Source organism: Aplidium turbinatum, chromosome 9 (genome assembly GCF_918807975.1).
Source record: "Aplidium turbinatum chromosome 9, kaAplTurb1.1, whole genome shotgun sequence".
In the NCBI taxonomy this organism is placed as follows: Eukaryota; Metazoa; Chordata; class Ascidiacea; order Aplousobranchia; family Polyclinidae; genus Aplidium; species Aplidium turbinatum.
In genome coordinates, this window is record NC_137480.1 from 20,664,140 (window position 1) to 20,690,112 (window position 25,973).

At 37.4% G+C, this 25,973-nt stretch overlaps 1 protein-coding gene and 1 non-coding gene across 3 annotated transcripts; both read left to right on the forward strand.

The window, feature by feature from the left end:
* The first annotated feature begins 1,346 nt into the window (after nucleotides 1–1,346).
* LOC145777643 (serotransferrin-like) lies at nucleotides 1,347–25,973 on the forward strand. 2 transcript variants are annotated; one of them, XM_082589075.1, is made up of 9 exons: nucleotides 1,347–1,497; nucleotides 4,918–5,080; nucleotides 11,489–11,722; nucleotides 12,209–12,343; nucleotides 12,601–12,742; nucleotides 18,651–18,744; nucleotides 22,582–22,749; nucleotides 23,230–23,358; nucleotides 23,709–25,973. In XM_082589075.1, the coding sequence occupies exons 1-9, from the start codon at nucleotides 1,396–1,398 to the stop codon at nucleotides 23,805–23,807; spliced, it is 1,266 nt and encodes a 421-aa protein (XP_082445201.1). In that variant the 5' UTR covers nucleotides 1,347–1,395; the 3' UTR covers nucleotides 23,808–25,973. The 2 variants fall into 2 exon arrangements, with proteins under 2 accessions (XP_082445201.1, XP_082445202.1); XM_082589076.1 differs by having other exon boundaries at nucleotides 22,582–22,716.
* On the forward strand, nucleotides 22,937–23,009 carry Trnak-cuu (transfer RNA lysine (anticodon CUU)). The gene has a single exon. It is a non-coding gene; the product is annotated as a tRNA-Lys (tRNA).

Consider the following 25,973-nt stretch of genomic DNA (forward strand, 5'->3'; position numbering starts at 1 on the left):
GTCGAATTACCCAAATGCCCCATAAGTCGCGTCGAATTACCCATAAGCAACGTGGAATTACTTACGCCTCATGTCAGCATATATGTAATCTGCAGGTTGCTGTTGCGACCGTGTCATGTTAAACTGATTGTCCTGCTTTGGTATCGTGCACGTAATAACGTCCGCGTTTTGTCGCTTCTACCTTTTATAGATCTGTGCTAAGTTTGTCGTATATTGTTTTTTCGTTGTGATGGTCAGAAATAAAAACAAACCAAACTGATAATATTGTGAGCGTTCTCGAAACATTACCCATATAAACCAAATTAAGCGAAGGTTTCACGAGCGCTTGCGTGGCAGAGTGGTTTAGCGATTTAGCCAAAAGGCTATTGAATTTGGTGACACGGGTTTGATTCCCACCCTTGCCATTATTCTTTTTTTTCTTTAATTATCAAGTTTAAAGCAAGAATGAAGTCTCTGGCTGAGTGCGAGAACGATTGCTATGCTGCAGTCACCTGGTTCATAGGGAAAATTGTCCAATGTTAAGGTGTTTTATCGGACGAAGCCAAAGGACGAAGCCATAACGAAGCCAATCTTTGTGTCCACCTTTAGGCATGCCTTCAAGTGTCCTGCTCTTGAGCGGTGTCGAACCAGAGGTCGAACTATATTTTGGAACGCCCAGCCAGTGCTCCTCACCACTCGGCTATGCAGCCGACTACTAGTCTTCTAGACGGCTATAGACTACACTCTACACTATACAAGCTTATGGGTAATTCGACGTTACTTCTAGGTAATTCAATGCTACTTATGGTGCCTATGGGTAATTCGACGCGACTTATGGGGCTTATGGGTAATTCGACGCGACTTATGGGGCTTATGGGTAATTCGACGCGACTTATGGGTAATTCGACGCGACTTATGGGTACTTATGGGTAATTCGACGCGACTTATGGGGCTTATGGGTACTTATGGTGCTTATGGGTACTTATGGGTAATTCGTGGGACCGCACCGAAGTGACAAGTGCAGCTATTTAATTCAATGATCATATTTTGGCAATTGGGATTTTCAAAACAATTATTTTAAAGAGATATATATAGCCTATAATTATAAAACACGTTTTGCTAAAAGCTTAAAATTCTAACGGTCTTCAGTCATTTTTACGGATTTGCATGTTGGTAAGACCATAAAGGCTCAAGACCAGTAAGGCTCATAAAATCACATGGAACCCTGTCAAGTAACCCATGTTGATGCACAATCTGCTGCAAGCGGAGATAGTGAATGATTATTAAGACCAGTGTGTATGGTTTGCTATGATTACTAGCATATATACTTTAGGCTACTATGGTAACTATTCTGCTTTCCAGTTACTTTAGGCTAGCTTATGCTAGGAATTTTAAAACTAAAAAAAAGGTTCAATCATGTCTGGATTTCGTTACAAACAGGCACAGAATCTGCAGGAAGATGAAACTCCTTTGCCTGTGTATGTTGATGAAAACAGAGATATAGAAATGAGCAATTTAGTAAGTATTTTACTTTTGCAATTGATCCAACTAGAGTATTGTATTCTTTTTGTCAATAAATGCATAGCTTAAGTTTTGTTTATCAAGCTATTTCTCTACAATGTTCAGTACGGTAACTGTGATGTATGATAAATGTAGATTTTCACTTTTGATTTTACATTGCAATGTTAAGAAATAAGAGCAGCCCAGGAATATCTAAAAAGTGGATACTAGGCTCACCACAGTAATTGCCTTCAAAAGTATTTGGCCGATGCCATTTTACACTCCATAATCTAGGTCAGCAATGATTTTGCCGCAGCAAAAATGTGTTAATTTTAAAGGCTGCCAAGCTGGAGACAACAGCTTGTCCCGTGTATAAGTCAAACCTGGCTTTTTGAGGTGAAAATCACTTGTGAAAATCTCGACCTGTACTCGAATATGAGTAATGAGTAAAATTTTGAATGTTAGGCTACAGAACAAAAATCGCCCAAGGCTAAATTTTCATCTCAAATTAAATATTTATGCTTCTGGAGTGCCCCACAATTAAATACCGTAAGTCACGGCATGGTTACGCTAAGCAACTGTCTGTACAACATAACTCCTGTTGCAAGTAGGCTAATCACAGTTAACCTAAGCTGCTTAGTGGATGAACAACGGAGAATGACCGGTAATTACAGCACAGATGAACAAAAAAAAAAAAACAGAACCCAAACTTCATTGAAATACAACATTGTTTTTTGTAATGCCACTTTGAAGGTGGATTACGAGTATGAACAAAAAGAATAAATTTTAAACTTCATTTTGAATTGAAAAGACATGATGTAATGTCTTCCATCCTTATCACATATTTCTTCAAATGTAATGTCTTGTAGGAATAAATTGAAAATCAGTATACATAATCATTAATCACTCAAAATGAAAGCAATGGGACTACGAATCTTCACTAAACCAATCGATAAACGGTCTTGTTGCACCTAAGATAACAACCTTATCTTTTACCAGGGCTGAGAAAAACCCAGGTTTTTTTGGGTTTTATTTATAAAAGATGCAAAAAAGGTAGATTCGTGCTTATTTCACCTCAAATACTACTTTTTACCTATGAAGTGTCTCTCACTCACAGTGCATGCTGATTGCTGGCATAACTAAATAAAATAATGCACTAGGGCAGTTTAGCTACATGAGGCCTTCTTGCATAAATGAATTTTAGTATAGTACAAAGTAGCATTACTTGATTTTTGTGTACAGAAATATCCACTGTGTTTTCAATTTATCCTTGGAAATTTCCTTCACAATCACATCCTCAAGTCCTAATTTGAAGTTTGTTTTAAGTACCTTGTAGTACTTTGGTTCATTTTTTCAATTTTCTGATAAAAATTGGACAAATATGGTGTTCTGGGTTTTTATGGTTTTCTTTGGGTTTTTAAGTGAGTTTTTTGAAAAAAAACACCCGTTTTTTTTGGGTTAGGTAAAATACCGACAACCCTGTCTTTTACTGATCTTCGGAGCTGATGTAAACCTTAAAAATCATATTGACTTATTCTTGATGACTTATTGACTTATTCTTGGCTTTTTAAAATTTCAGCAAAGTCACTCTGAAAGGCTTTCATCAGACCAATGACGTGCGCTTGAAGATTCAAAGCGCCGTGTATCTGCTGAAGTCGCATAACTGATTAACTTCCACCAAACGAGGTCGTGTGGCTTCTTGCGTCACAATGCTCTGGGCATGAGTCGGAAAACTTGTACACTAACGCCACTATTTTCTGCTGTGCAAAGTTTCATTAGGCTTTTTTCTTAAGGTTTATTTTTTGCGTGTCTTCTGAGCGAAAGCGAATTTTCCCTGGGCGTTTTCTTTCTTACTGTATTACCAAAACTTAACAAATTTTGCTGCATCTTGCTGTAATATAGCCTACATAATCTAATTTTGTAACCAACCTTGCCTTATCAATAGTACTCGGAGATCAAAGCCAGACATTGTGACGTAAAATTGAACTAAGTCGCGTGTGATTACTGTAAGTGTAGAAGTACTGGTATTCTCATCGATTCTTAGCAAAGAATTCGCCTTTGTTACGCTGATTCAATGTCATCAATCGTTGAAGCAACGTAAAAATTGAAAGTTTTCCTTGAATTGAAACTAAGAGATACAGTATTCACTAATCACATTTTCTAGATGCGCGGGTAATTATGTTTTTGCAACAATTGTTTGTGCTATGCAATGACGATTTGTATCAGTAGTTCCTGTGTTATTTCTCGGCAGACAAATATGACCGATCTAGATAGTACTTCTCGCGGACATCACATGCTGTGACGGCGGACATGTCTGCCGTGAATTTCGAGGCCTGCGCAGATTTGAGATATAATTTCATTCATGACGTTTTATGGATGAAAAACTTTTACAAGTTTTATACTCTGCTAAGACTAAAAAAGAAACACAAATGATAAATATTGGAGAAATTGAGTCTTTTTCACAACTTAAGAATCGAATAACGCAAAACTGCTGAAACAAAACGTTTTGTTTGAGTGAAAGAATCACTGCAAGCAACCAATGCCAAAAGGTGTGCGAAAGAAGTCGTGGAAGTGTGAGATATCAAAAATTTGATCAGTTTGTTATTTTTCTACATCAGTTAGTTGGGTCTGCTACTGTTCGGCGAGTCCGATTCGGCAAGTTCCCTATTTGGCTAGAGCCTTTTTCGGCGAGTTCCCTATTTGACAATTTTTTTAAAATCCAACGACGCCTTCTGCAAATCCAGTGAAAAGTGTATGTTTGCAAGTTTTGCAAGTTTGCACCAAATGCACATCAACTGGAACAACTCTGACGTTGTATTGGAAAAGGTGTGGTGTGCTGGTCAAAAGTGCCTTTGTGAAGCAGAGAAACGGGACACTGACCACCTGGTCCTAACATGCCCATTAACCAAAATCCCAGGTGGCTTCGAAACTGTACACGAGTGTGGTACTGCATTGAACAACTGGCTGAACCAAATTACAGACAATACTTGAGATGTGCCAACCATAGTTACTACTATTTGAGACGATGAGAAATCTTTATGGCTCGTGTGTTGAGACTTGAATCTACAAAATTGCAATGAAACAATATACCAGACATATAGTCTGATTTGAAATAAGTTATACGAGTTATGAGACTGTTTCTTTGTTGAAAGAGACGCTATTGCAATGAGTTTACCCTAATTGCTGCATATTGTGACATTTAATGTCAAAGTAAGTAAAAAAAAAAAAAAACGATAAAAAACAAAAAAACGAGCTTGTTTTTTTTAAAACAAAAAAAACGTTTTTTTACATCTCTAGTAGCAACTAACCAGTGAATGTGGTCTTTGATTGACCTTATGTTTTGAGTAAACCAATGACAAATAACTGTTTTTTGGTAGTTTGTTGTTACACAAGAATTGCTGTAGTGTGTATCATAACTTATTGGCTATGTCTTTATAGGGAGAAGTTGCAAACAATGAAGAAGAAGAAACTAGCTCTCCAGTGAGAGTTGTATATAAAGGGAAAGGAAAAGAAAGATGTTATTTGATATGGGCTATTTTAGCAACTTTTCTTTTTCTATTAATGGTGTCCATTACCATTCTGGCACACCAACCTATGAGAAGTATGGTATTTGTTCTATGTTATATTTCTTGTCCTGTTTGATATCCAGTTAGGTAGGCTACCTGATGTATAGACCTAGTAATTATAACAGAAATTCCTGATGTTATATTCTTTTTCAAACTACTGAGCATGGTAGATTGCGATTTAAATATGTCGGATTGTTCTCTTTTGATTATTACCTAGCAAAGATGTCTGATTGTTCTCTGCTGATTATTACCTAGCAGGTAGCAAATATGTCTGATGATTATCTTATTTTCTATGCTTTTTATATTTGTAAAACACTACTTAAAACGCTTAGTAAAATACTTTCGACAATTTCGAAAAAATGTTGACTTGTTTCATCAAGAGCAGTGTTGTACGCTGGGGTGGTCCTTATTTGAGGGTAAATTTCTTTTTTGTAAAAGTTTCAAGTCTGACCATGCCAAAATGTTCTCATCGGCTTTAAAACACTCTGTGTAAAATATGAAAAAAATATACATATATTTAGAGGTTGCCCAGAGCCGTTGAAATTTGGAATTTATGGCGAAAAATGTGCATATATCAGATGTCAAAGAAATAGAGCACAAGTGCTTTTTACATCACTCCATGATTGTATAGCAGTCATCAGTCCATGCTATCTGTGCTAACGATGAACGGCAAGTAGCAAATTCTGGGAAATGAGTATGCCTGGCTAGTCACATCACCTGTTCTGATTCAACATTTTGAACTTTAGCATCTCTTTATTTACTGTGAGGGGGCCAAGCTAACTGCTTGGCGAAGGACCATTAATAAATTGATGCTTTAAAATCCTAGCGTCATAGATTTTCATCAGAAGAACATCAACCATCACAGAGTAACACAAGTTTTTGTTCAGTTTAGAAATCGTACTGATAACACAGCAAATAATATATATAGTTATATACCGATATTCTATATTTCTAATACCCTTAATTTAGGATATTATACTGTACAATGTCCATTGTCCATGTCCTTAGTTAGACAGTATATTTAATATGCCAACCAAGAGCCATGGTGACTGGTGAGCAACCAATCATTGTTGCATTAATGTCTTTTTGAGGGTTTGTGGATATTTCTTGCAGTGATCACAAACGACTTAGAGAAGGAATTGTAATTTTTCTTCATCTTTTGTCCAACATCCAGAGAAATCTTACACAAGAGCAACTCCTCTTTCAGCATGTTTGTTTGTAACAGCCAGAGACTTTACAGATGCTTTAGCGGTTTGAAAATTACCATCTTTCTCCCACTCTGTTGCTGGATGTTGAAACAAAGAGTCTGATATCTTCAGTTTCTTGAAGAGTGACCATGTGTTACTGTTACATTGTGTTAGTTGTGAAGAATGATCATAACATTTTTCCTTCGGGGTTACCCAATACTAATGTAACCTGTTTTACCAGACCTTCTCCTGCATTGCTGGACATTGCTTGCACCATCTCATCTTTCAGATCTGTTGAAATGTCATCATCAAACAGGAAATGACCCACTAATTCTTCCGATAAATAAGCTACCACAAATGGGCGCAATCTTCTTAGCCGTCACCATTGAAATATCTTTCATCATCATTTATGACATCTTTGATACAAGTTTTGTTTCTGTATGACTTCACAAAAAAAAAAAAATTGCATCAAAGATGTCATAGAAATGCCTTTATTGATGCACTTATAATCAACCAAGCTCTTCAAAACACACAGGTCACTGTTGGGAGCTTTAACAGCAAGTGGAGCAAGAATCCAGGCTTTTACATAGATGCTTCATTCTTACAGTAGTTCATCCATTCTTACAATAGTTTTTGACTTTTTGTAACTGCATCTCGCTCAGCGGCTTCAATAAGTTCACCCATGCAAGATGACGCAACACACTTGACGATTGATGAGATTGACGAAACTATGTTAGGCCTATGACTTATGAGCTATATGTTGGCAGTATTATGTTATCTGCTATATGTTAAGTTAAACATTGAACAACAATCCGCTGTTTCAAAAGAATTAAGTAGGAGATAGCCAACATAGCCTTATTAAAAGGTTTAAGTCATTGATATGATATTTTTTAGTTAAGAAACCACTTATCTAAAAGGTACACCTTTTTTCGACTTTTAGATACACTTGCCATTATTTTCTACTTAGCTTAACAATCTGTTTAGAAAATAAGAAAGCATTGTTAGAAATTCATTTATGAAAAATATAATGGTGTAAATTAAATATGATGAACTGAACAACATTCCGTCTATTGGGGTGGTGTATGGTGATTTTTCATTGGTCTTGGGCAACCTCTAAACATCAATATTTTTTAAAAATATTTCACACACAGTGTTTTTGTGCCTAGTAGCACATTTTAGCAGGGTCAGACATTGAACTTTCCAAAATTGAAAAATAAGGACCACCCTATTGTACGCGTCAATGAAATAAATTGACGTCGTCAGCGCGAATTGCCTAAAAACTTTACGGCGTAAAGTATTGCGTAAGCTCTTAAAAAAATTGACGGCGTCAGCGCTATTTTAGCCAGGGTCTCACAAAACAGAAGTATTTCAACCAAGTTTAGGCTAACAATAGCAATAAATAAAGAGCAGGTATTATGTTTTGACTTTTGAGACTGTATTGTAATTGGCTGCTTAGCCTATTAGTTTTTGCTTTGTAGAAACACAAGCAATTCAAAATGTTTGTCCGACAATCTGCTGCGTTTGGGACGCATAATGTCCTTTCCAAGTGAAAACATGCGTTTTACAGCAGCGCTGGATGGTATATTGGTGTGTTGTATTTCAAAAGAGGCCTTGAAAACGTTTACTCGGAAAGGTATCACTGTTCCAAGCGTGCTGTGATAGTGTAGCCTATATAAATCTTTAACGAGGTCCACTGTACCAACATCGCTCTTTTCAGGGGCATAGAGCTCTTGAAATAAAGTATCTTCAACCTCGCGATGACATCCATTGATTTTTCGCTTTCTCTCTCTGATCCCTCGTTCTCGATACTGCTCACGATATGAGTGATCACCATATAGCGAACTTCCTCCGCTTTTATTCCGGGTAGCCATTCCAACCAACGCGAAAGGCAGTAATTCAGATGAGTCGCGCTGGCCAGAATACATTGTGAAACAAGATTTTCCATGAAAACAAAAAATGACGCATAGCGCTTGACGCTCAAAATCGGCAAAATAGTTTACGGCGCTATCACTTTCGTTAACTAAAAAATAAATTGACGGCGCTAGCCTCAGCGTCAACAAAAAGTTGACGCCGTCAAGTTGAACGTATATGATAAATATAATATATTTCATAATATATATATATATTATATAATATTATTAGAGCTCGACCGATATATCGGTCAGCCGATATGTATCGGCCGATATCAGGTGTAGCCGATATATCGTATCGGCTATTTTTCGCCGATAAACATCGGCCAGCAAAAGCACACTCAAAACCAGCCATACATGCCTTTATTTAGAAGAAACACAAGTTGCTCAAACGTGCTTGTATAGCACAAACAATTGCTGTGAGCAGGGCTGGAAAAAATGTTTAGCTTCCCGGGAATCTGTTTTTAAGCGAAAAAATTTCCCACGGCTTACAATCACGATAATGACGTCATAATTACACCGTTTACAGTTTTCCGGCGAAAAGCCTCACACAAAAAATATGGACGGCCAATTGTAGCTTCATAGTTCCAATGAAGAATCTTGGTATCGTATTCGTAAGCAGGCATAGCGCACTGTTTGTGCCTGATGTGCCCGCTTTGATCGGAATACATTGGCCAACAACAATAGGCTTAATAAATTAGACGCCGCATGCTTACAAATTAGATCCACTTACTCACCGACCACCGTGTGAATGTCATGAAACAATACGACACCACGAGCCGCTTGTTACGTGCTTGACAAGATGCTTCATGCTCGAACGGGTTGATAGTATGTGCAATGTGCATGAATAGCATAACTAATTATTAAGCGATATAGGCATATAGCACAAAAAACGGCCAGACGGCTAAATGCACAACAAGTTTTGCTGAGTGAGAACACAAGACGTTGCGAAAATTACTTCTGCAACCTACAAAACAACCAGTCGGTTACACGAAGAATAACGAAATGCATTAATTAATTTGACAACAAAATCAAAATTACGACGCTAAAACAGCTGTTTTTGTAAATCAAAGAAACCGCAAGCAAGTTTTGCCCGGATGCGAAATTACTACAAATACATTACCGGGACATAAAAAATGGTGACAATTTCTTGTTGTTTGGTCTATCTACCACAGCAGACACTTTGTACATTTTCGAGCGAACGTCATTAGTACTAAAATGCCATAGTTTTCCTTTAAAACGTAGATTAAGACCCTCTTTCACGATGCTATTACACTTGCTTATGTGTGGCCCATTCCAGTGAATGAGCAGCTCGTTGCTAATGTCTTTATTTATTTATTTGTGGATGTTTTTGTACCTCCGCAAACATTTCGAATTTTTTCAATTACACTTCCCGTGCTTTTGACGACGCTTTCGGGCGGACTACTGCAATATATTTGCGCAATTTTGCTGAACTTGTTCAGCTCTGAGGTACAAGTTGGAAATCGTAAATACGCACTACGCAGTGATACGAATCAGTGTCGGAACTGCAATGTGTCAGCAAATCACGATGACGGTTGACGGTAAATGAAAGACGTTAGTAACGTGATTCTGACGGCAAAAATTTCCCACGAACTGACAAATTTCCCGGGAATGTCATTCCCGGATTCCCCATTTTTTCCAGGCCTGGCTGTGAGAATATAATTTCCCGCCCATTCTAGTGCGCGCATCTAGAAAATGTTAATACTGTATCCCTTAGCTTCATGCAAGCAGGAAAAATTTCTAGTTTTACGTTGCTTCAACGATTGATGACATTGAATCAGTGTAACAAAGGTGAATTTTTCGCTAAGAATCGATGGGAGTGCGGGTGTACTTCTACACTAACCACGCACAGCTTATCTCAAGTCTTACGTCACAATGCCTGGCTTTGATCTCCGAGTGATATTGATAAGGCAAGGTTCGTTACAAAATTAGATCATACGAGTAGGCTATCGCAGCAAGATGCAGCAAAATTTGTCAAGTTTTGGTATTACAGTAAGAAAGAAAAGGTCCAGGGAAAATTAACTTTCGTTCACATGACATGCAAAAATAAACCCAAAGAAAAAATCCTAGTGAAACTTTGCACAGAAGAAAATAGTAGCGTCATTGTAGAAGCTGCAACAATAAAGAAAAAATCCTGGTGAAACTTTGCACAGAAGAAAATAGTAGCGTCATTGTAGAAGTTGCAAAAATAAACCCAAAGAAAAAAGCCTAGTGAAACTTTGCACAGAAGAAAATAGTAGCGTCATTGTAGAAGTTTTCCGATTCGTGCCCAGAGCATTGTGACGCAAGAAGCCACACGACCTCTTTCGGTGGAAGTTACGCGGCGTAATTAAGCAAGCAACCACCTGCGCCGAGTCCCGGGCGGGTGGGCCGCGCCCGCCGGACATTTCAGGAATTAAAAAAAAATTTAATTCAATTTTAAGTCCAAAATTTCTGTAACCATCTGCCACCTTCTAATACTAGCCTACTTACCTTATTCGCAAGGTTTTGTCGCCATATGATGGGCCCTTCTAGACCTACTAATTAAGCGATTAGTTTTGTCAATTATTGCCATGTTACATTCATGCAACGTTAAACAACGTTGATTCGCCGTTAAACGAGCAAAAGTGTCCAGCCGCGCCGTTTGTCTCTACTCTGCCACTCGTAAGCCCAGTGCTATAAATCAAGTAAATTGCGCAAACCTGTGAGGAACTTCATTCGCAGCAAAAGTCTGACCGCAATTTCCACTGCTGTTACATCGTTTTAACATTGCCAGATGTTAATCGGTGTAAAAACTGTAGCATTGTTCTTCAAAGGAGCCTTGGTGGTAGGAAAACAACAGTGGAGTTCTACATTATTATTGGTGATCACGACGTGACGTGACAGTATGTGTTCGTCCGCCCAGCTATTTTGAAAACTCGGCGCCTATGACAGCAACCAATGCATACACTTTCTTGGACTGGTTTGTTGCTTAATAACCTTGTTGGTAACAAATTTTTCGTAGTTGATATATATCGGCCGATATATATCGGTATCGGCCTAAAAATTTCATAAATATCGGTATCGGCCTGAAAAAGTGATATCGGTCGAGCTCTAAATATTATTATATATACCGGTATAAAATATAATATTCTCTATGGAGATTTAAAAGTAACAATATTTCACTGTTAGATATTGATAAAGAAACCACAGCAAAATGTTGACTTCATTGTCTAATTCTTGTAGATTGATGTTTGTTGGTGAGGTCTAATTTAAAGTCATTGCATATAAATTGCAATTATGGTATGTCATGAAAAAGAGTTTGTTTTGAATGCAATGTGAACTTTTAGTGTTTAACAAATTGCAGAAGTCAAGTGGTGTACAATTGGTGCTGCAGAATTAGAAAAATGCGAAAAAATGGCAAATGCATTCCAATTTGAAGGGTTTCGACCATTGTACAGTTGTATTAGTGGACAGTCTGTTGATGACTGTGTTAACAAGATTGATACCGATGTTGCTGATGTAATCACAATTGATAATTCAAACCTGTACAAGTATGAAGACCGGCTACTTCCCATAATGGCTGAAGATTACAGAAACAGTAAGATTGGAAATCCTAACCCAGACAGCAATGACCTTTAACTTTTGTACATGGGTGTGTTAAAGCTAAACTTTCAATCCACCCGCTTTTGATTCTGTTACTTATTCTACTTGGGTTATTACTAAAGTTGCTAGTTTTGTTTACTTTAAACACCTACACTTCAAAATCACAATTTGCACCTGAATATGGAAAAGTATAAAATTAAGGTGAATTGATGAATAGGATATTAAATAAATGCACACGAAATTTGCAAAGTTCTCCTGCTCCTGCAAATGTGTTTTGTTAATCTTAGATTAATAAATAAGTTATATTAACTTAATGTTGGTTTTAGTGTTTTTGTGCAAACTTACCAGGATTACCAGTTTTATGATACAATTTTACGCTGTTTTACCAAATTGCATTACAAGGCAAGGAAGAATTGCAGATACACATCGCAGACAATGATGATATTTTAATGCAATTGCATTTGATATTGAATTATTGCAGATGATTTTGGATCATATTACGTTGCCGTTGTCCAAAAAACTGATTTGCATGCCAACTTAACACACGAAGGATTGGTGAACAAACGAGCCTGCGTTGAAAACGTCAAACTTGTAACTGGATATTTCTATAATCAAAGTAATGTGAAGAATAAATTGAACACCTTTACCAATTGCAAGTTTGGGCAGTGCCTTGATTTATTTGGTTTTGTTTTCTCCTGTACTATTGCTTCAATTTTTTGAGTTAGTTGAAAATCTTCACTAACATTTATAAATTTCAACAAGCTCACACAAGCTTCAAATTAGCATTCTGCATTCACAGACATAAAAATATATTTAAAGAATTGTTTGATATGGCGCATTACGTACGGTAATTGTATGTCTTTAATTTGATAGGTGTTTTAACCGAGGAACCATGTAAAGTACCTCACGCATTAGTTCACTTATTTGGATCCCAGTTGTGTGTTCCATATTCGGACAAACTTGAAGGCGGATGTGGCCCGGAGAAGCTTGCCACCATGAATGAACACATTGCTGAGTGAATTATAGTTTTACAAGTTTTGTTGATGTTGGGTGCAGGTTATTTCTTTTGTATGAAATAACATACATTGCTGTGAAAATATAATGTATATACTGATACAAACGTGTACACAGTGTGTAAAATGTATACATGTCAGGGTTGGAAAAAATCATGATTTTTTTAAAAAAATCAAAAAAATCGGATTTTTTTGATTTAAATCGGATTTTTTTGATTTAAATCAGATTTTTTTGATTTTTTTTTATATAAAAAAGCGTCGAGTCTACTTGGGGGAAGAGATCATTTTAGTAAGATAGCAGAATTATTTTTAACCCCTTGATTGATTGAAAGGCTTTGCTTTGCAAGTGTTTAATCATTTTTATTATCATATTGTAGGCTAGCCTGTCTATTGCACATATTTTTAAGTAGGTGTGATATGTTGCTTTATACTAAATCATAATGTGCATATCGAGATTGAGGTACGTCTCAGACTGTCATCTCACTACACTAAGATCTTTTCTTACATTTGAGCGCACATCACTTTGCTTTTTTGCTCAACTGATGCATAGCTTACAACCAGACTTTTTGCAAAGAAAGTTTACCGGTGCGGTGTATATTAGGGTGTGACAGCCGCCCCGACCTTTTTAGAATTTGCCTACCTTTTTTTTGGTGGTGAGGTTTTACCTGTATAAGATTCCTGTAAAGTTTCAAAAAAATTGGTCAAGGTTTAGAGGTGGCCCGTGGCCACTAAAGTTTTTGGGGGGTGCGCGATGTATTTTTAGGGGTGCTTTTGCTATATCTCGGCTCCTGGACATGATAGAAGGTCGTTCTATAGCTCAATCGATGCAGAATAAGCAAATTTGTATTAGACTTGTGAAGAAACTATTTGCCTAAAATGTGTAGTTTGCAAGTTATTTGAGAAAAACCTGTTTTTTGTAAAAATTTTGTGAAAAATTGTTACATATGAATTGAATGTTTTATCTTTTTCACTTTTTTTCTTCCTAGGAACACCTGGAGAAGTATATACAGAAGCTGTAACTCTTCACAGTTTAAACCTAAGTTACCTCATGTTTTGCTTTGTTAGAAGCATAGAAACTGAACACTAACATTTTGTTTACTGTTAAGGCAATTTTTATGGTGGTAAGTTCTAATTTATATTACATGCTATGTCACAGTTTAAAGATCATCATCATCAACCAATTTTGATTATACAGGCCATGAATTAATCCTCATGTCGAGGGTGTGGCCTGTCTGTCGAGAACGAAGTCTTCCCCTCCACACCTCATTTATTGGGTTGACAGAGTTCATGTTCAGGGCTACAAGGTCATGTTTTACAAGTTCTTCCCAAAAAAGTTTTGGTCTACCTTGACCCCGCTGTGCTGCGATGTTAACACATCTGACCTGTGAGATCCAGCTTGAGCTGTGCTCAACGAGACCAAGCCATCTCAGTCTGCCTAATTGGAGGACTTCACTGATGTCTTTTATTTTGAGCTTTGATAGAAGTGTCCCAAACTGGATGTTGTCTTCAGGCTTGACTAGGTGAGTCCATCTTACCATCAGAGCGATGGCCAGCAGATATGAGGATCAAGAAGGGGATGATTGTGAAGATCTGCTAGGAAGCCCTAGCACAGGGATTTGTGATGGATGATTATGAGGAGCTAGTCAAACTAGTGCTTTTGCATCTTGGTGAGGGAGCTGAGACCTTTGGAGGTTTTCTACATCCGGGTGCTTGTCACCACGCCAGATGGATGGCCAAGATTTTATACTGCATCAAGATCGTTCTTCTCACTAAAGTTATTACTAGAGATCTTCCTGCAGGTTTTATATGTTCAAAGCAACAGCTAAAGAAAATCCAAAAATTTGTTCAGCGTGTTGTCTATTCCTATGTGCCATGGTGGCTAACCACTTTTGTGTCAACTTCTGCTCCTTGCAACGCACCTAGAACTTATCAACGTCAACGAGTATGAATAAATCGAAGCAGTATGGCCAAAGCAGCTCTTGAAGCTCTAAAGGGGCACATGTGATATCTTAGTGAAGAACTTATCCCCCTTACCCTTTTCGATAGCAGTGTGTCTGACGGGACAAAGCAGAAAATTGTTCAAAAGCTGACAAGCTTCGAAGATCCTGGACATTCTTTGAAAAGAGAAGCAAGTGATTTTGGCAAACCCTCCTTTCCTTCCGTTGCTACAAAACCAACAGATGACTTGAGCTCCTTTGTTGGAGAAGATTCTTGGAGCTTCTTCAGAATCTTGAGGATTGACACGACCTTTTTAAGTGTTGGTGTTGTCGATTGGTGCCAGAACGGCAGCTACTGTGGAGCAAAGAAACGGGTTTCAAATCTTTGTGTTGTTAATGATGCAGCAGAAAGGGGTGTCAAACTGTGCCAAGACTTTATAGACACTACTAAGACAGAAGCTTCATTTCAAAATATTCTTCAAGTAGTTGAGAACAGCAGAAATTCTATGCCCAATCAGGGTAAACAATACGGGTCTGCTACTATTCGGTGAGTCCGATTCGGTGAGTCTGATTCGGTGAGTTCCTAACCTCTAACCCCTAACCCTAAAACGGCAATGATAATTAGGCTACGGTACCCGATAATTAAAAAAAAAATTGAAAAAATCCCCCGTTAAGGGATCGGACTCACCGAATCGGACTCACCGAAATGGGCCATTCCGAAACAATACTTACATCCATCTCGGTGTTGGTTTCTTACATTGTGATTTTTATCATCGCTGTTCCTTGCTCTCAAATGTATTTTGTGATTTTGTTTAACATTAACTAAACATGTGAATTCATCATTTCATTGATTTTCCATGTGTTTTAACCCAAGAAGAAAAGGTGCTAAGAACATTTTTCTCACAAATATGCAAAAAACAGGTTTTTCTCAAATAACTCAAAAACTAAACATTTTAGACTGAACATTTGTTCACAAGTTTGATATAAACTTCCCTATACTGCATCGATTGAGCTATAGCATGACCTTCTATCATGTCTACGAGCTGAGATATAGCAAAAACACCCCTAAAAATGCATCGCCCACCCCCAAAAACTTTAGTGGCCACGGGCCACCTCTAAACCTTGACCAATTTTTTTGAAACTTTACAGGAATCTTATACAGGTAAAACCTCACCACCAAAAAAAAGGTAGGCTCTGTGAAACCAAGTTTTAAAAATCATGGGGCGGCTGTCACACCCTAGTGTATATAGTATAATTATGTTACCGACGTACCATACCAAAACAATAAAAGTTCAGATGACACAAAATTGCAGTTTATTTTGCATTGAGAAGTTTGTACATAAATGCAAGCTCGCCAGCTTTTGCAGTGCCCAATTGATTTCGAACTTTTGATTGAACCAGACCAAAAGTGGAAAAAACTTGCTCAAAAACTATGTTTAGTGAACAACACCGTTAGTGAACTGCCAAGTAAACTAAGTTGCCTTTCAAAGCATGCATAGCCTATAGCCTTAAGTATTGAAATATAATTTTTGTATTACAGAGAAGCAGTGAAACGTTTGTTAATGTATTTATTTTAGCAAATAAAAAATCATTTGATTTTTTTAATTGATTTTTTTGATTTTTATTGTTTGATTTAAATCATGATTTAAATCAATGATTTAAATCATTTGATTTAAATCAACCAACCCTGATACATGTTATTGCGGAAAGAAGTGAAGCTTAGTTTCATTATGTTGATGTGGCATAATGTGCATTATGCAATCTACTAGGTTGCGCCACTTTACAGCTGCATTTCCAAGTCTGCTTTGTTAAGCTCTGAGAGAAAATGTGATATAACTAAATAATTATTATTATTGTATATCATGTACAAATTGTACATGGCCACTTAGACAATTCATAGACACAACACTTGATGAAACAGCAGACTTTTTATCTGATAGTGACTCAGGAACTGAAGTTATTTTGCCAACATCTTCCAAAAGATGTCATCGTCAAAGATGGCACAACGATTCGGGTGCCTTATGATATTCTCAAATAGCCTATCCTTCGATAGTTGGGTGTTGTTTGAGGAACAAAATTAACCCTGTGGCCGCTTCCACAATGATAAGGGAATTTATCGTGTGGTGGAGACATGTTAAAGGTGAACCTTAATTATATGCAGGCACTGAGGTATCGCACTGAAATAGCTAAAGAAATTTCCAGTGCCATTAAAGAAAAGTGGCAACCTCCGTTACCTGGAACTAGATCCCTACATAGAAAGCTGATGTCCAGCCTCAATTTAAAGGTTATTGATGAAAGGCTGCTACCTGTCCTTGTTTCTGGTCCTAGTGGCGTTAAACTATTAAGAACGCCTAAGTTGCCTGCTAGCTCATCAGAACCTGTTGGAGAATTGATCAGTACTGCAACCAGAAAGCTACTTGATGATTGGAACTGCAAAGCATCGGTGGGAGGTATGGTGTTTGATACCACCAGCTCCAAATACTGGCCACATCATGGATGGCAAAACTGATTTATGCTGTTAAAATGTCACTTTTATCCGAAGTAATTCTTGCTCTTCTAAAGAGTCCCACTATTTGTACCCCAAAACAAATGCAGAAAATTCAACGTTTTGTAAAATTTGTTGTGTTCGTTTATGTTCAGTGGTGGATAGAATGTGGTTCCTCTGCTGATGCTACTTACAATAACATCAAGCTTCTGAAAAAATCCTTCTTTATAAAGAAATTGATGAAGAAATTGCAGAGTCAGCTTTATTTGCCTTCAAAAAACATTTTTGGTATTTGACAGCAGAATCTGTCCCTGTGAATTCATGATCTTGTTCAGTGACAAGGTAAATGAAAGTGACAAGCAAGCTAAAACTACAAAATTGCTGTTTTTTGAAAAAACAATAAAACTCTTAAAAAGATACGGCACTGGGTTTGGAAAACCACAGTTTCCTGATATTTGCACTTTCGCTTACTCAGTTACATACAAGAATTGGTTCAAACGAGACACTTGGTTTTTCTTTGAAGTGTTGAACAATAACACAGAGTTTTTGCATAAGCCTGTCTGCTCGTGGAAAACGGATATCAATTTTCTTAATGCCAAAGATGTTAATGCCAAAGATTATCAAATCTCTGCTGGTTACCAATGATTGTGCAGAAAAAGGTGTTAAACTCACAAGTGATTTTATCAGTAGATGTAGGCTGGAAGAAAACTTTCAAAATGTGCTGCAAGTTGTGGAACATGAGCGGAACCAAAGCTCTTTCTCTAACCAAAAAAAACGACTAAAATTGACTTTATAAATCATTCCTATTTTAACCTTGGGTCTTTTCAACAACATCAAACTGTGAAAAATGGTATTGACAATGAAGTTCTTTTGGCAAAAACAAATTTTTGATTGAATTAGAAACGCACTTTATGTGGGTTTTTTTTTAACAAAAACCACATTTTTTCAATTTTTCAGATTAAAACTGGCACCCTTAAGTGGTCATTTTTCACATCTTTTCTTTCAAATAGTGATTATAGAGAGGCTGTAGTACATATATACAAAGGGCCGAATGACTAGCTCAAGTTTTTAATTTTTGAGGGGCACCAGCCTCACCCTAATATACATGGGCGGTGGCATATATTGCTCCTTTGGTTTGTTTATAGAAAAGAGTTGTTTTAAAAAAAACTCGTTAAAGCTCCATAGTTCTGTGAAGCCACAAGTATATTGCGTCTGGTGCTTTTTCAAGACGCAAATGCTTCATCGCAATTTAATCAGTTGATTTTTTATGTTTTGTTTGAAGCTCATGAGCTGCTATGCGTTAATCTATAACTTGTGCCTGACATGATGCTTCTGTTCTTTGAAAGTGCTTTGTTAAGCTCTGAGAGAAAATGTGATATAACTAAATAATTATTATTATTGTATAATGTATATCATGTACATGGACACTGGACAGGTATGCAACTATGCATCTTATCATGATACTCAATTACTCATAACATTTTACAGATGCTTGTTTAGAGGAGATGGCCCTGTGGTTGGCTTCATTGATCATATCAGTTTGGAAGATTATTTCAAAACCAACAGTTCATACCATCGCACTGTAATTTATACATTTCTATGTCTATCTACCTTAAGTTTTACTTACTATCCTATAACTAAGTTGTTTTTTATTGTTGAGAAGGAGCGACGTTCCTGGCGTCACTACTACCTGATTATTCACTATATAGGCGGGTCAATATAAGGTTTGACCCCAAAAAAATTTATACAAAAGGTTTTATTGTTCTAAGTGTATGATTAGGTTGTAATATACCCCAGAAAAAAAGTATATAAAAATCTGACCCCGGGAAAGTGGTCAATTAAATAATTTGAAAATGGTGAACCCCAAATTTTTCAATGTACACAAAATTTTTTTTTACTTCAATTAACACACTATAAATGTATTAAACACATATAAACATGGTATCTATGCACCAAATGAACATATCAGAATCCGTCTGTGATGTCATTATGATGTCATGGAAGACATAGGCGTAGATTTTTTAACATGTAAGAAAAAATCTGAGGGGGCAAGATGATAAAAAGTGTGAAATATGTACCCAAATTTGAACAGTTCCATAAAATTACACTGTCAAAGCTACAAAAAAGAACAAAAAAACAGGGTGGCTGCCCCCTCAAACAGTTTCTACGGGGGGGCGCGCCCCCCTGCCTCCCGGGAATCGACGCCTATGATGGAAGAGTATATGCACTAAACGTCAGTAGATGAATTACCATTTTTCAAGTTATGATTGTTACATACTGTACTAGTAGTCGTCACAATTATCATCGGTACTGTCTGTGTTGTCTTGATCCAATGGAAGGTCATTGTTTAGGTTTTCACAGGACACAAGTTGGCATTGTCCACAAGCAGAGGTACACGGAAATCCGTACCTCCTACATGTACATCGCCGTGTTGTGCAAGCGATCGTGCAATTACAATGCATAATCTTTAACAGCTTGTCCGGTGCAGGGTTTTTCAGAGTCATTACTGGTGCGAATTGTTTGTCCTCAATCTTCCAACCCCAGCCAGTAGAGTCCAAATTGCTTTCTAGTCCTAACCATATCATTATTTGATAGTAAGCACGCAGGGAATGGAATATTGTAGAAGATGCAGTTGGTGGGAGTCGGGCTGGCGCCACGAAGGATGACACTGAAACTACTTTCTTTTCCAACACAGAATGTCGCAAAGATGCCAGCGAATCGCTTTGCCTTCCAGCATAGAGTAGAACCATTGACTGTTTGCCATACTCTTCAATTGCATCCACCCTCTGGCCAGGTTTTGTAAATGCAAGTGCCAAGGATTCTAGCACTTTGTCGCCTTTGGTGGCTTTCTGAAAGAGTGTTCTCTTTCCTATTCCGAAGATTCGTGAGGTAGTATCGCATCCTGTAAACGCATGGATGAAGAGTAACTGAGAACATAGCTGTTGTCCGAGACATTCCTTTAGGGTATTAATATTGTACACCCTCTGATCTTTAGACCTCTTGTCCGAACGAAAATACATTGTCTTCTTCCGACTGTCCATATGATAGAGGAGAAGGATCAAGAGAACGCTGCAATAGCTGCCTGAACAATATCATAGTCGGCATCTCCTTCAGCGTTTATAACTGTGGGGCCTTTCTCTCGCAGTTTGTTGCTTATCATATTGATCAGCCCTTGCTTATTGCAGCCCTGTGACAAGAATTCCTCCTATTCATATTCGAGTTGCAGATGAGAATAAAAGAGAATGCATTCTTGAGACAATCTGTATGTTCCACAGACATACTGTACGTATATTGATGCTTACTCATCAAAGCAGAAGACTTGCTGTGACGTTTTCATAGTCCATAGAAAACCTGTACGAAATTTAAGTTTGTGCACTATCAGTCTGGAATGGCACGAAAAAGTTATATAAATCTTGTCAGCCTTCATTAAAACTCATACCTGGAAAAAAACTTTGTTCCAATTGCAGAATGAAAATTCAACAATTTATAGATACTTCTGGAAGAGCTTCTTCATCTAGTGAAAGCGATATACAATCACTGCAGGTAGATAGTGTCAGTAGTGACTCATTGAACATTTTAAATGAAAGTTTAGGCAATTTGGGTGAATCACCAGTGAAACTTCAAAATAGGTCAAGAAAGAGTATGTACCCTAAGTGACAAAATGTTGTTCTGGAATTTAGAATTTATCATTGTTGCTCAGATGGATCTAAGGCTTAAAATTTTTAAGTAGCAGGACCCATATTAGTTGAAAAACATAAATTTTTGGCACAATCTTGTTGTTGGCTCCTCTCCCTGAAAGTCATTGAGGAGGAGCCATTCCAAGTTGTTTAGTGGTCAAGCCATGGCCTCCCCCACACAGCCACAAGCTTGGTCGCTTTTGTGGGATTTGTCCATAGGGTGGTTGTGTCCAGGGAAGTTGGGAGCTTGGGGCATTCAAATGGGTGTCTTGGATGTGTGGAGGGTGTTTTTGCATTGTTTGGCACAATCTTCTTCAATTATAATATTTAATGAGCCTATTTTAAATTATAAATATACAAAACATCACTAGGGGAACTTGGCATACCGTAGCGCACTTGCAATAAAAAAATAGTACTGATTTTCAGACACAAGCTTTTGTTTTCACTTTGTGAGGTGAAATACTCAATAAGCCATTAATTTTATTTCTGATATCAATTCTCCTTAAAAATACCTTTAAAATGATGCATTGCATGTGATTGTAACTAGTGAGCACCATGGGTTATTTATGATCAAAAATTATGTTCCGCATAATTGAGCACAATTGGGTTACTAATAAACATGAGGTTAAGGTCAAAGGTGATGGTCAAGAGCTTTAGTTTTGAGTGATATGGCTGAAGAAGTAAATGTCCTACAATACCTGAAAATATCAATCAGTACAATTTTTTACAAGCTGGGAAATATCTTCCTATAGTTAAACTTGTGAAAGCGAAATGGACTTTACGCTTCAGCGATCACAAAAAGCAGTCAACTTTAAGTGGCCGTAACTTTTGTTTTAGTTGACCAATTTAAAAAAAAATTAGTTTTTTGAAATCAGAAAGAAAAGTTTTATCAGTGTGTGAATTTTCATTAAAATCTGAAACGGAGGGTTACGAAATCCCATTTTTCTGGATCACTTGACATGGAATGACCCAATAGTTATGTTAATTAACTACTTTCCCGGGGTCGGATTTTTGTAGACTTTTTTTCTGGGGTATAGTACAACCTAATCATACACTTGGAACAAAAAAACCTTTTGTATAAATTTTTTTGGGGTTGCCCCCATATTTTTCATATATTGACCCGCCTAATAGAACAGTGAGCATTGTGTTTCGCTAACCATACTGGACCGGTGTACGGGTGTAGCCTCCACACTAGCCATCTAGACTTTTCCAAAAACATGTGTTTCTCGGCTGTCGAGAAACGCTTGTTTTTTATTGCCATACGAGTAGTTATAAACAAAAGCAGTGTGGCATCGCAAGAGTGACTCCTATATAAATCCTTAAAAATGTGCTACGAAATTCCAGTGCCATAAAACCTTGGTCTCCAACTTGTTGGCCACAAGCTCATGTGGAGTTGCCATAACTCACCATAGGTTGTGGTTTTAGTCTGATTTATGTGTACTTAAATTTAAAAGATTTTCCTCTATATATACTGGAAAACAAAACGGGGTCGCATGTAAACACTAATTTCATTACTTTTTAATTTGAGGTTGCTTTTTAAAAAGGTTAGAGATCACTGCCATAAAGATGGATCCCTGAGCCTGTTGCCCAATTGTTTTCTCAATTAAATAGCCTTGGAAATGCTTCACTTGGGCATAAATTTTCTTTATTATATATATAAACGTGCAACTATAAAAGTTTGGATCAAAGCGTCTAATAAAAACAAAATTGTGGTTATAATGCGGGAACTTTTTTTTACACAGGATTATGAGTTGTTGTGTCCTGATGGGTCTCGAAAAAGCTTGGATGACTATTTGCTTTGTTACTTGTTCTGGGAGCCCTCAAACTCTATCGTTATTTCCAGCAAGCTCCGATCAGGAGCAGATACCGACATACAGGTCGATATCACTGAAACTTTGCATGTAGCTCAGGTACGAATATGTTTGTTCCATCACATGTACACTTGTACAGTATACCTCACGCACAGAGACTCGCTGTCAAACATACAACTAGTTCAACCATGACTGAGGAAACCTAATCTTTAGGTAGCCATGGTTCAACCTAGTTTTGATTTTGAGAAAATGCATTTAATCTTAAGCTTTGTGCCTTTTTATTCACGCTCGGCTAGCTCAGTCGGTAGAGCATTGGACTCTTAATCTAATGGCTGTGGGTTCGAGCCCCACGTTGAGCGAATATTTTATTGTACCATCTTCAAACCTCCTAACGGAATGGAAGATCTGCGTGTCTTGGATGATAAAACCAAAGACTGGCTGCCCCTCTAGTAGCCTTCTACTAGTGTAGTTCGGGTACATCGTGAATCTGGGGTGGAACAACGATAAACCCTCGGCCCCAGAGGCTTACACGATGACGATGATTCAACTTTTAATGATGTGAAAATATTGCTTATTTAGCTGTATTTTGGATCTCAAGTGGAGGATGCGGATATCTTCAACATGTTCAAAAGTACAGGCGGAAAAGATTTGTTGTTCCAAGATGCAACAAAAAAACTAATACCCTTGCGTTTCAATTGCACTGCGCAGGTACGATTAATTAATTACGACTGGTTTTTAATTGTAGAGTTTGTAATTGTAGAGTCAGGTGGGGGTTGCATAATACGCCAATATGTGTCTGCGGAGCGGTAGAACAAACAATGCAACACATACTCCACGAATGTTCCATCTTACGGCCCCCAAGTGGAATCACTGGTATTCGACAACTGGACCCAACTACCGTACCTTGGCTGCACGAGGAGGCATTGCCAATCTAAGCTGCTACAAGTCAAACGAGAGAAGAAGAATTGTAGAGCTGCCTAGCTTTCCATGTCATAGGAATTTTCATTTTATTTACATAAAAACTCATTTTTGTCTGACATAATATTTGCTGTTTGTAGGCTTACTTGGGAGATGATTACATGAGATATCGTTCAAGTTATGATTGCTCCTGGTGGAAAGATGTTGGACAAACATGCTTGCTCCCACAGTATAACTAACCGGTTAACTGGTTATTACGTAATCTGCCAAATCGTTGTTTAAAGTGATGTTACATCTCGTTTACTGTACTTTTTCTAAAAAACTTTACTTTCCGGCACTGTATTTGCAAGGAGAGTTGATATTTGAAGATACACTAGACACTTTGGCCTGTCACTACTTTTAGCATACCGTATTGGTGAGAATGTTTTGCTACCAAACAGAGTTACGAATCGGATTTTTAACAATCGGGTTGATGTATGATAAAGCTTAGTGTCGGAATTTGCTCTGCAATTTCCTTACACAAATGTACAATACATGTGGTACTGCTATTTTGTATTCATCAAATGCTGGCATTTGTACAACAATCTAACCTCTTAAGTGTAATTTATTAAGAATCCATTTTGCCATAGTAACAGCATCTTCAGTGAACAGGAAGCTGTGAACAAACCAGAGTGTTAATAGTAACTTTGATGATTATATCGGCCAAGTAGTCTTTGTCTATTTGATTTATCAGAAAATTTTAGACGAATAATTTTGTCCGGTCTTAAAAACAAGGCCGACTTGCATTTATGCTCTCAGCTTCTTGCGCAAATATCGAATGGCAAGCTTTTCAGTGGGGTAATAACCAGAAAACTAATTTGAACTTGTCCCCACAAAACTAGAGGTAGATTGCAATAGTGTAACATCCTTGCCTGTCTGCAAACTTGGTATATACTCGCTAAATCACTGATTAACTTAGCTGCGTCTCCGCAGGAAAGTAAATTCTTTCCTGCGATTATGACTGTACTGTCTGAATCAAGGGGCATCGTGAGATGTATAAATGCTGCTTTAAATCGTTACCTATTTGTATAAACTGTATGCATATGTGATGCCTCACAGCTGAAAAAGTATGACATGTAATGGAAGTAAATTGGTACAGCTATTTCTCTTTTTGTTTCATGCTTTTTTGTCCATTTGGTGCAGTATTACTTTGACGTTGAAAGTTTTGAAGTACTATTTTAAATGTGATGTTTCTGAGTTTTATGTGATGTAGATGAGCTTCATGTGATATAATTTATGTGAAGCGCAAAGTAACTCTATCAAGCTGCCTTGCAAAGCGGAAGATCAAAGTTTTCAAAACCGGTCGTAAAGTTTGATTTTGCGCGAAAATTAAGTCGTTGAAATCAATGCTTGATTACTCTTAACTTTCACGTGATATAGGCATAATTACTTTTTTGTAGTCAGAGTGTAAAGATGGAGGTTTGATACTATCGAATTGAATTGCCGGTTGTTAATACTTGTTTTTATACTCTGAATTGATGGACCGCACATTATCGTAAAAACTGTCCGACCGCGCATTTGCCAGTTTGACTATACGTGAAACAAAGATTTTTTTCATGCAAATCCGTTTGCTTTTATTTCAGGCTTTCTGCTACCGGTACTTTTAACTAGTATGGTATATACATTATACATGGGCGGTGGCATATATTGCTCCTTTGGTTTGTTTATAGAAAAGAGTTGTTTTAAAAAAAATCGTTAAAGCTCCATAGTTCTGTGAAGCCACAAGTATATTGCGTCTGGTGCTTTTTCAAGACGCAAATGCTTCATCGCAATTTAATCAGTTGATTTTTTATGTTTTGTTTGAAGCTCATGAGCTGCTATGCGTTAATCTATAACTTGTGCCTGACATGATGCTTCTGTTCTTTGAAAGTGCTCCATTGTGTAGCACTTTAGTTGTACCCCAACAAAAAAAATGCTCAATAGACACAACAGCACACAATATCTGTATGTCGTGATTTGAATCGATCTTTTGTGATTTAATAACTTTCGTTATGCGCTGCCTTTAAAATGAGAAATTGTGAACTATTGAAGAAGGTTGTTTTGTGCACATTCATATACTATAATCCTGTATTGTGGTACGCTGTTGATACGTCATTGCTATAGGTAATCTGTTTTTTATAGCGTGCCATAAGTCTGCACTTTGCAATATTTTGCTGCAGTTTTTGGTACTCACCATTCCGCTTGCAAGCGGTTTATACATGTATTGTATATATACTTTTTATCAACATATTTTGTGGTGTTGTAGCTTTTTCACGTGTTTCGGTGCGAGCTGAAGTGACTCTGATGTTACCTACGTAGCCATCATCATTTTTTGTACAAAGTCGACTGCTTTTGTATTTGTTGCAAATACAATACAACTTCCTGTA